This window comes from Trachymyrmex cornetzi, unplaced genomic scaffold, assembly GCF_001594075.2.
Source record: "Trachymyrmex cornetzi isolate Tcor2-1 unplaced genomic scaffold, Tcor1.1 scaffold16, whole genome shotgun sequence".
Lineage (NCBI taxonomy): Eukaryota > Metazoa > Arthropoda > Insecta > Hymenoptera > Formicidae > Trachymyrmex > Trachymyrmex cornetzi.
Genome location: NW_017296201.1, coordinates 201,468 through 213,593, shown reverse-complemented (window position 1 = coordinate 213,593; position 12,126 = coordinate 201,468). Strand labels below are relative to the sequence as shown.

General features: G+C 32.4%; 2 protein-coding genes across 5 annotated transcripts; one reads left to right on the top strand and one right to left on the bottom strand.

Annotated features, from left to right (window-relative positions):
- The first annotated feature begins 647 nt into the window (after positions 1-647).
- Positions 648-4,421, top strand: Bap60 (Brahma-associated protein 60). 4 transcript variants are annotated; one of them, XM_018503908.1, is made up of 7 exons: positions 648-779; positions 1,466-1,592; positions 2,016-2,191; positions 2,549-2,879; positions 3,015-3,212; positions 3,328-3,586; positions 3,718-4,421. In XM_018503908.1, exons 2-7 carry the CDS (start codon positions 1,479-1,481, stop codon positions 4,122-4,124), a joined length of 1,485 nt encoding a protein of 494 aa, XP_018359410.1. In that variant the 5' UTR covers positions 648-779; positions 1,466-1,478; the 3' UTR covers positions 4,125-4,421. The 4 variants fall into 4 exon arrangements, with proteins under 4 accessions (XP_018359410.1, XP_018359407.1, XP_018359409.1 ...); XM_018503905.1 differs by having other exon boundaries at positions 2,534-2,879; XM_018503907.1 differs by lacking the exon at positions 648-779 and adding an exon at positions 807-826 and having other exon boundaries at positions 2,534-2,879.
- A 159-nt stretch (positions 4,422-4,580) lies between these two features.
- On the bottom strand, positions 4,581-11,117 carry Tango14 (transport and golgi organization 14). The gene is made up of 4 exons (XM_018503909.1): positions 10,575-11,117; positions 6,742-6,852; positions 4,832-5,078; positions 4,581-4,744 (listed from the first exon to the last, which is right to left on the bottom strand). Exons 1-4 carry the CDS (start codon positions 10,873-10,875, stop codon positions 4,654-4,656), a joined length of 750 nt encoding a protein of 249 aa, XP_018359411.1. The 5' UTR covers positions 10,876-11,117; the 3' UTR covers positions 4,581-4,653.
- Between the last annotated feature and the right edge of the window lie 1,009 nt (positions 11,118-12,126).

Here is a 12,126-nt window from a genome sequence, read left to right as displayed (position 1 = left end):
ACCTACAAATAAGATAACAGACAGCAATTTAATGAACGTAGACGAAGTATAATATAATATACTAATTATCAAATTTTCACTCTCGAGATTGTCAAATTAAATAACATAATAAAAACGGGCTAGTGAGAGTCAATATTGCGGTAAGTCTTGCAACATAAAATAATCTTTTTCACATAATTACTTATATTTATTATTCATCAAACGTTTCGGCCATCATACGGGCCATCTTCAGTGAAACAACATAGCAATTCGACTTCTAATCCGAACTAAAGAGTGGCAAATCCATCCTTGTGTTCATTGGTTAGACTACAAGATTGATTCGAGTGAGTCTTGTGGCAATTGAATCAAAGGAAATCAGCACGAACGTGAAGCCTTAAAAATATATAATATCACACGCATTACATCGAGATGTTAAATTCGTCAAAAGTTATAATTTACATCTATGTGAGTCAACGGATCACAGTCAAAGCAAAATATTTGACTGTGATCCGTTGACTCATATAATATAATATCGAACTTATACCCCAAAGCTCTGATTGGACGGCTCGTTATGTATTCCCTATTGCCTGTGCTATTGTGTTTCCAGCTTAATGCTTGCATGTGAATGCACCTGTAGTCTGCTGAATGCAACCATTTTGTATGATGTCAAGTGTTGTCTATAGTTCGTTGTGTCCTAGAATAGTGAAGGGAAAGCGGGATGCCTTCATCTTCATACTGAAGATCAAGAAATGGAGTAAAGCGTAGTCAGCAGTAGTTAACATAAAGCCGAAACACTAATTGTAAGCATAACGAGGTTATTCAACTACACTTGTTACAAATAAGCTTTGTAAATAATGTTTATTGAATTACCCTCTGTATTCTTCAGTATGACAGAACGAAAGCGCGAAACTTTGTTTTATTATTTCTCGTGAAAATTCGATGATAAAGTGATTGCGAATCTTCAGGAACGACTACGTATTCGGCATTTTCTCCGTGTAAATAATTCGTTTATCTTTTCTCTTTTCTAGTATACAAAATGCATTCACGCTGCAATCAATACGTAACATTAGGTAATTGTTCGCGTTGCTTAAAATTCTCAAAAATTTTTCTACTTAAAACGAGATGAATATATATATATTTGGTTGTTGAAAAGAAACAAAGATGCTGAATTTTTTAAGTACAAACAACACGAATACCAGATTCATTGTAGCAAATGGAAATGAATTTTCTATTTATATTAGGTTATGTTATCTGTGCCTTGGGTATCAATTGTGATTGTCGAGTTATTATGTTTTAATTCCACAAACTAGTTTCTGCGTACATGTGTGAATTCCTAATATATTTTATATTTTGTATGTACGCACATGCGCACATGTGTGTGTGTGTGTGTATTTTGTATTTATTATATATTCATGCAATTTAGTAATCATATAATTGTACCTACTTCTAAGAAAGATATAAGGATTGCTTATATTTCTTTTTAAAGAGTACTAGAAAAGATGGCACAAAGATTTCCTGTGCCAAATGCAGGAAGTAATGGACCACCACCTCAGCGATACCCACAATCCTCGGTACCACCAAATTTGCGCCAGTACTCTGGGCCAAATTTTCCAGTAAATATATTTTTTAATTTCGATGCATAATATCAGTATAGTATTGATTGTAATATTCAGATATGAAATTGATTTTTTATGATATTTAATCCTTGGATAACAATGGCTAAGTCACTTGGGATCTGATGGATATTTAGCTTTTAAAGATTATTTGTACATCTTTCTTTATATCGCAAGGAAAATCTAAATCAAAGTTGTTACTTTTTTCACTGTCATTTTATATATTATATATATATATATATATATATGGCGCTACTTTTTGATTAAACAATAGAATACAGAGAATGACTCAGCCATAGTTTTCCAAATAATATATCTTTTGATTAATTATATTATGCAACAATTACAATCTGGAAGTTATATAATTTTTTTATTGATATTATATAATTGTGCCTAGATGACATGTATGAGTTTCTATCGTAGATGCAACAGAGATCTGGATTTACTCCACCACCACAAATGGGTAACGCTGGGCCTGGCCCAGGTGGAATAATGAGACCAAACCAACCTTACTCAAATATGCGTCAAGGCCCAATGCCCACGCCACCTGTTGGAAAAAGAAGCGCGGATCAACGTATTCCTATGTCCCAGCAAAAACCGTAAGTATAATCTGGAGAAATTTAAACTTAAGACAAACGCTTTATATTTATCTTGTACGTAAATTGTGTATTTTTTTTTAATTAGATATTATATTTTAATAATTGGCTACTTTCTGTTTTTTATTCATCCTTACTCTTGCATGTTTATCCTTTTATTTTTTTTCGTATATATATAACTTCTGTATGTATTATTATCTCTACTTATAACTTGATATTTCTAGTCTAAATATTTTTTGTTTATACTTGAAACCAAATTTTGTTAGGAATTTAACCACTGCAACTCACGGCTTACAGAATTATTTATAATTTCTGTGTCTATGGTTTTCGAATAAACTCATTTAGGTATTTTTGGAACAGTGATTTTTCACATTCCACATCAAAGAAAAAGAAGAAATTGGCAGACAAAATATTGCCTCAAAAAGTGCGTGATTTGGTACCAGAGTCGCAAGCTTATATGGACTTACTGGCATTCGAAAGAAAGTTGGATGCAACTATAATGCGAAAACGTCTCGATATTCAGGAAGCTTTGAAGCGTCCAATGAAGCAAAAGCGAAAATTACGTATTTTTATCTCAAACACATTTTATCCGGCTAAAGAGGCAGGTGAAGGAGAGGAAGGATCTGTAGCATCTTGGGAACTTAGAGTAGAAGGACGTCTTTTAGATGATACTAAAAATGATCCTAATAAGGTATAATAGTAGAACGGAATAAGAAATATAGTTTCGTTACTAATAAACAAGTAAATATGTGTGTATAGTCTAATTGTATTGTAAGTATTTCATATATAAATACGTATATTCACAATAACTATATTAATTTCGCAGGTAAAACGAAAGTTCTCGTCTTTTTTCAAAAGTTTGGTAATAGAATTGGACAAAGATCTCTATGGTCCTGATAATCATTTGGTCGAATGGCATCGTACGTTGACTACTCAGGAAACCGATGGATTTCAAGTTAAAAGACCAGGTGATAAGAACGTTCGCTGTACAATCCTTCTTCTTCTTGATTATCAACCACTACAGGTGATCCTTTTATATAAATTAATCGATAATTGTTACACAAGTTAAGTATTTTATCACAATTGATTTAGTCTATTTGTATTAATCTTAAATTTAATTTCTGTTAATTACATTCCAGTTTAAATTGGACCCAAGATTAGCGCGATTATTGGGCGTACATACGCAAACGCGACCCGTCATCATATCCGCGCTTTGGCAATATATAAAAACGCACAAGCTCCAAGACAGTCACGAGAGAGAATTTATTAACTGTGATAAATACTTGGAACAGATATTTGCTTGCCCGCGAATGAAATTTGCTGAGATACCGCAACGACTGAATCCATTATTGCATCCACCTGATCCCATTGTGATAAATCATGTTATAAGCGTAGAAGGTGAGGTGCAATTTTTATCTTGAATAAATATTATTTTAGAAGCGATTTTATAAGTGAAATAAATATTGCATTGCAATTACTTACTTTATAGCTCATTATGAATATCTGATGTAAAAATTTGTATTATTCAGGAACAGAAACAAAACAAACCGCATGTTACGACATCGATGTAGAAGTAGACGATACATTGAAGACGCAAATGAATAATTTCTTACTGTCGACTGCAAGCCAGCAGGAAATCCAGAGTCTGGATAATAAGATTCATGAAACCGTAGAGACAATTAATCAATTGAAGACCAATCGTGAGTTCTTCCTGAGTTTCGCTAAAGATCCGCAACAGTTTATCAATAAGTGGATCATCTCTCAGACTAGAGATTTGAAGACCATGACCGACGTTGTCGGGAATCCGGAAGAAGAACGGAGAGCTGAATTTTACTATCAGCCTTGGGCACAGGAAGCTGTGTGTCGTTACTTTTATACAAAAGTGCAACAAAAACGAGCAGAGTTGGAGCAAGCATTGGGTATCAGGAACTCGTAAAACTATTATTAAAAATCTATATTTGACCATTTTATCATAAAGCTATGTAAGATATTCATAAATGTTCGCTTTTATAATTATTATATGTAACGCTATTGTGGTTTATCTTTCAAAACATATTTGTAACATTAATGTAGATTATGCGAAAAGATTGCATTTATTATGCAAAAAAAATTTTACGCCTATGTGAAAATAAAAATGTAACAAGACATTGCTGTTTCTACATATGTAGTTACGTAACAATCACATTTACAATCAAATTTCAAAATTCAAATATCGGACTATATAAACTGAAGAAAGGATCGATGGAAAATGCATAGTTTTTCTTTGAAATATCTTGTACAATGTATGTTCTTTTAACGCATAATCTTTTATTATAATATTAATGTATATATTATACGATCACAAAAATTGATTTTTGCATTTGTAGAGCATGTAAAATAATCAAATTAGAAATTCAGTTTTTACGATAATTTATTTCTTCTTATTGCAACGCGATATCTCTTGTATAAATAAGAATAATTACATGTCATTTACCATGCCGTTGTACACATTTGTTATACTTCTCCAACAGACACGTGAACTTTCTCACTGGGATACTAACGTACAGCGGCAACATTCTGGAAAAAATTAAATTGTTAGTTTTAAAAAATAAGATTTTTTTTACAAAATATTGACAGATATTAAAAAATTTCTTATAAACTTACAAAAATTCGGTCGTTCTTGTGTGCCATGGTAGTACACCATGCGTGGAACAAGAGTGATCGTATATTAAAGCAAGATCGGGATCAGGCCCTTTTATACGTAATTCTTCGGTGATTAGTTCAATCGTGATTTTTTCTCGATCAAGATTCTTCGAAGACATAATTTTTGCTAATGATTGCGCCAATGTTGCTATTTTTCCTCTACTATCTATATTCGATAGTAATGATACATTCATTTTTGACTTGCTTTCTGTAATTAAAGCATGCAGTCGCACAATTAGAAATACTTGTTAGAGTTGGGAACGTTACCTCAAAAAAGTAACGCGTTATCCGTTTACCGTTAATTACTTTTCGTTAAAAGTAATGCGAAAAGTATCGTTACCGTTACTTAGAAAAGTAACTAATCGTTACTTTTCGGGAAATTGTTGAGTTTCGTTCGAAATTGATAAAATTAAACTCATTCGATGTGTTTTTGCACAAAACGACCGAATCTGGTGTCGTTAGAAACAAACGTCGCTCTGTCTCGTGAACAAGATATTAATCGTTAAATTTTTGACCATTATTCAGGAACTATTACCTATTCTAATATCTATTCTATTTATTAGGAACTTATTGGTGTTGTAGGATATAATGTACCAATTATTTTACAAAATTCTATAATTGTTTATTAAAATTAAATCTTCTTTTTTAAAAATATAAATTTAGCCAAATAATCTATTAATGTGATTCTTTTGATCATATCTTGGGATATTTGAACGAAATTTATGCCCAAATTCTTGAACAACACATTATGATCATGTCGTTACTTTTCATCAGTGTGACAGGTTTTCTAATCTGAATAATCAACTTTAACGATTAATATCTCGGTTTGCGGAAGAGAGCGACGTTTGTTTCCGCCAGATTTAGTCATTTTGTACAAAAACGTCAAATGAGCCTAATTTTATTCAATATCGCACGTGAGGGAGTTAAACTCGATCAACGAACTTAAATATCAAATTTAAACAATATAATATATTATAGGACCGTATATGTGATAACACAAACTATAAAAATCAAAGCTTTAAACGGTCTAGCTGGATCTTAATGCTTGTATGATTCTTATGTGAATTTATATACTACGTATGTAGTCCCACAGAAACGCGCGTTTAATTAATTATTAATGCGTTTGAATTTTGTACGCACCATTTACCGTGTTAACTCTTAATTGTCTGTGAATTTTTTCTTATTAATTTTATTGTTTTGGTTATACTAAATCTACTGCATTTATCCATGCAATATACTCAACTTCATTCAACAAATTTAATTTGTATATTGAGAGATTTTTCTTGAACTAGCGCATCTTAAATAGCGCCTATTCCCTCGAGCTTTTTTTGTTTTTATTATTAAAAAATATAAAATATTTTTTAAGAAATAAAATGAGGAAATAAACATCTTAAAATTACATTTGTTGCATACAATAACTTAAATTATAAATACATATTTGCACGCATACTTGCACAAGCATTTAAAAAATTTAAGTATTTCGTTCATTTGTTATAACAATGATACAACTTGGGTAACTCTAGAAGTACAACTTCGATACCGTTGCTGTAAAAATATAACGACGTTACCGTTATCGTTACAGGCAAAAAAAAGTAACGATTGCTACCGAAAAAAAAGTAATGGCATTATTACACTTGGGTTGGTCCATTACTGTTCCGCATACTACAATCGCTACATAAACGCTCTAGCTAATAATGGTCAAGTCCCATGAGACATATTAACATTATTAACCCATCGCTTGTCGCAATGCTTCGCGCCAATCAGAAGCATCAATAATCACTATTGATGCTACTATTTGAGTGTTTGCAACTTATCGTAGAAAGCTCTTAAGGTTATTGAAGCATGGAAAAACAGAAAATAGTATACTCTACCAATTACTCCATTTTGACGTGCATGTGGATTCCAAGTAATACACTCTATTAGATCAGGTCGCTTTCTCGCGAATTCTTCTTTAAGAATAAATTCATTCTTCTTCAAGAAACCTAAAAAAACAATATAAATCGGGAAAACTGAAATTCGCATAACTGTTTGTTATTGTTCTTAAATTGAAAGATGTCATTTCTCACAAATTATAGTACATTGTACGATTTTTTTGTATGATGTTAATAATTTATATATACAGGGTCTTCCGAATATCTGGATACATTCATATATCTCAAAGCAAATACAATTTTAAAAAAAAGTAGAAGGTAACAGGCTCAAATAATTTATAAAATTAACAATAAATCAAGGGCTACAAGCCAAGCTGGATCTTAATGCCATTAAATTGCTAAAACATAAGTTTATTACATAAACGTTTCGATCCCTATTGGGTCATTTTCAGTGTATTTTTAAAAAGAATACAAAATAAAATCAACAGCTCATTTAGATAGCAACATGTCAAAACATAACAAAGATTAATTAAGAACGGTGAAAGTAATAAATTATATCATCGTGTGTGTATCATTTCACAAAATGGGAGCCTTGATTAATATGTATAAAATTAACAATAGCTAAAATTAATAAACAGCTGATGAAATCTTAACATTACATATACGTTACAGCGCATGATGGTCATCGCACTGCTCTTTTATAAAATAACCTTAAACGCAGTCGCAGCCTCAAGGTTAAAAAGACGCATTGGACAATAATATCCATCTGATCTTGGATGGAGTGGTTCAAAGTCAAATCAAGATCAAACTGATTTTATGAAATATGGAAACCCTTATTTTTCCTTGCATATTTTTATAGCTTATCTCGAGAGTTTTATATTTCACATATAAAATTTTATTAAATTTCATTTAAAATTTATAATCCATTCTTAAAAGAACGTGTGTTCATATTATACACAATTGCTCTAAAATATTGCATTGAATAACAAAAAGTAGTATTTAGTCTAATCTCTCTTATATTCCAGATCATCTTTAGTCTGACCATAAATAATCTGAATACAAGAGTAATCATCATAATTATCATAAGTCATGATGATGATGATGATGATAATAATAATAATAATCTTTACATCCTAGCAACAAGAAAATGAAGCTCAGTCACAACAATAATCTTCTTTACTGCGTGATCAAGAATCTATACTTTTCTAAATTTTCCCTTATGCATTTCTAGAAAGTATTGAGTAAATTGTTACTATTAAATTGTAGAACAATAAATAAAGTATAATGTAATTAAATCTCTAATAAAAAAATTCTTTATATGTTTATTTTTATAAAAGTTATAAACAATCAAATTGGAATCGGTTTGCCATATTCAATTAATAACCGTTTTATCAATGTGTCGTTTCCATAGTGGTGACCTAGTTTACATCGTGCACTTGATACAAGTACTAAATGGTAACCCCTACAGTTGTAGCAATATTGCAGAGATTTTACTGTAAATTCTATGCTGTATGGGAATTTTCTATCAAATTATCTTAATTTCAGTAATATGTGTAAACATATACATGATAAGTGTATTCAATTAATCATTTTGATGCATATTGTATGAGTATAGTAAATCATTCTGCAAATACATTACTGCAATTAAGATAATTTAATGGGAAGTTACTTGTTAATACGCGTATCAAAAGGTTGTTTGATGTAAAAGGAATCAGTTAGGACCTTAGCAGAAAGCTGATTTGTAAAATAGGCTTTCTACAATAAGTAATTATCTAAGCTTTAAGTCTTATGCCGCAAGAAATTGACCAATCACAGTTGAATATAAGAAGAATAATTGACTATGAGATTGGTCGATTTCTTATGGCTTAAGACTTAAAGCTTAGCGACTTAACGACTTATTATAGAAAGCCCATTATCTTAAGACAGTGTCTTATGACTTAAGCCTTATGTCTTTAGTATGGAATATTTTGGGAAGCCGAGATGTAAAAAATAGGTTTTACCCATCGACATCTAGAATGGACCGCTGATGGCAATGGTGGGGGTAGAAAGACGATTAGAGTGAGAGGCAGGAATAATAAGATCGATCTTTCTCTGTTTACTGTTGTTTCTAACTACTGTTGGATTAACAACAATCAATCAAGCTTCAGTAAACAGAGAAAGAACGATCTTATTATTCCTGCCTCTCACTCTAATCGTCTTTCTACCCCCACCATTGCCATCAGCGGTCCATTCTAGATGTCGATGGTTTTACCTGTATCCCCTCCATAAAACCAGTGCGCGTGTATTTAGAGGTCACACGCGCGTTTTTAACGGGAAGGTTAAATTTAATAGCAGATTCCAAATATCAGTTAAAGTTGTTGAAATGCGATAACGTTTTACCACGTCGATTTTACACGACTTTACAAGCATACTTATTAAATTCGCGATGTAACACACACACGCACGCACACATCATGCGTAACACAATATACCAGCTATTACAATTGATTATATTGAGGGTAAAAGAGGGATAAGACGAAAGAAGTTGTCGTGGCTCCGAAATATAAGACACTGGACCGGACTAACCACCGTGAAAGTGCTGATACACACGGCAAGGGACGAGAAGAGGATGAAAAATGTGGTCGCGAACATCCCTTAGTGGATATGTATATAAGAAGAAGAAGAAGAAGTTGATTAAATTCTATATATGTATCTAAAAATATTACTTTGACTAATATTAGAGATGAAAGTAAATCACTGGAGAGTTCTCACTTCTAAATGCTACTATTATTTAAAAATTATATTATTTGGTGATACTGTATCGAAAAATAAACTTGCAATATCTGTATCCGGACAATTAGTTTCGTGACTGCATATAGAGGAAATGGGGATAAGATGACGACCTTAAGATTTGTCGATCTTTCGTAATTTCTGTGATGAGGTAAAAAGAACGATTTATTTTATTTTTTCAAATTCACTACAGTTTTAGTTATCATTTTTTTAAATAAAAAAGTTGTCACATAAATTAAAATGTTTTTTAATTTATATGTTTTCAGAACATGTCAATTTCGTCATCTTGTTCCCATATGTGGGTAAAATGATTACCAATAATGAGTGAGATGATGAAGAGTCAATTTGAATTACAAATAAATTTTTTATGAAGAGAAAAAAAAATTTGTTACGACACGTTCATATATTACAACGAGTTTTAAAGAAAAATATGAATAAATCAAGCCATCAGGTTCCCCGATGGAAGCAGGGTCAGTCACTTTAGCTACACAATATTGCGATTATATTAAAAAAGTAAAAGTATTTACTATAACTTGTCATTTCTTATACGCAAATTTATAAATTTTAATAAAAACTCAATTGAGATGTGTTTTCGTGTAAAAATAAAGATTTCACGAGTCACTATTAGGTTTCCTGACTGAAGCGGAGTCACTTTAGCTACACAATATTGCGATTATATTAAAAAAATAAAAGTATTTACTATAACTGCGTCATTCCTTATATACAAATACTACAGAATTACATGGGAGTGCATAAAAAACACATTTCTATAATATCAATTTGTGTGGTCGGATTGAATTCAAACTATAATAGATTATGTATTATTACCTAAAGTCTTTAACGAGTTAAGCATCTGCTCTCTTGATTAAATATTAACTTAAAAAAATTAACAATTCGTTATCTTACTCACTTGGTCATCTTACCCCCCTTTGCCTTGTAAGTACACAATATACACATACATAAAACGATCGCTTTCTTTTCTCTTTTGAATTTCTTTTCGCGATGATTTCACATATAATAGATACAGTAATATTAATCCAAATCGTTTCGAATAATTTTATTACCGTTACAATCAAAGAAGCTGATTTGAGGTATATCAAGTGTAATGCACCATCCAATTAAACGCACACAGTCCAGAATAGACTCGCCGCATAGTCCGAGATGTCCAAATACGATCACCAGGTGCCTGGGTATCTTGTCCGTGCTGGTAAACGTGCGGAACAACGTGTCGAGCTCCGCCGTCGTGCTCGCGCACCAGAGCTTCGTGCATCTCCGATGCACCGCGTCGCATGCGTTGCGGATCGTATCGTACAACTTATAAAAGAGATGTACGAGCACTAACAGTGTCGAAAGAAATACATACATACTGCTGATGCGCCTCCACTGCCGCGTCTACACCAGAGCATAATCGGACGTCGACTGACGCAAATTATCAAACACTTGGCTATAAAGTCACAACTTGCTAAACCTACAAGAATGTAAGTGAATGTAAGCAACGCAATGTTATCATCGTGACGTAGTCAAAAGTGATGGCCATGTAACTGAGCGAGTCGTGTAAGATGATGTAAGAATACAAGTGGGGACAGTGGGATTGGCCGTTGGGAACGTTGGGGTATGGAAAACTTCGATGGCTTAACCTTAATTTGATATATCGATAGTCTCCTCTTGCTATCGATAGTCATACGATAGTCGCGCAAAATATATAATAATCAACTACCTATATTGATTATTAATTTTTTTTTCGTTTCCCAAAAGTCTTTACGGAATTACTGGTCCTAGCAAATTATTTAAAATCAAATGTACTTGATACTTTCACTGTAGGATTTGTTTTCAGTTAGTTAAGCATATTTTAATTTTTTATTAAAACGCTTCTTTTTTAGTAGGTACCTATAAATGATATATCTAACAATTATAATAAGCTCTATTCTATGCTTTAAAAACATAAAGCAAACATACTATTTTAAAAACAACAATTCACTGCTTTAAAAACGACAATTCGCTGCTTTAAAAATTGTTGTTTTTAAAGCAGTGAATTGCAAATCCGATAGAGAATTTATTCGAGTTTTTATCGGTTTTAGCCTATAATGTAATACCAAAGCATAGAGAATGGATTGCGCGATCCGTCAGATCCGTGTGTGAAAATAGTCGATAGGAATGAGAGAGAGGGCCGACCGTGGCAGACCGTGGCATTTCTATCTCTTTCCTTCCATTCAATGCGGTGTAATGGGAGAGAGAATGAGAGGGAGATTGGCCGTCTCCCATGGTCCCCCTCTCTCTCTCTCTCTCTCTCTCATTCCTATCGACTAATTATTGTCGACCACATTTGATACCCTACAAGACCGTCTTAAGACGCTAATGCAGCTCTTCCGATTGGTTCGTGACTTCTTGAGCCGTTCTTAAGATGGTCTTGAATATAAGTTCTGACTATGAATACCGGCCTTAGATACGGATCGCGCAGTCCATTCTCTATGCCTTAATTGTGTAATACTAAATAATAATTGAAAAATTTTTGATAGTACTATATCACGCGATATTTTATTAAAAAACACTATCGCATAATCGATAGTAACAGTATCACTATCGATAACTTTCCACCTCTAATGGCTACTGCACACT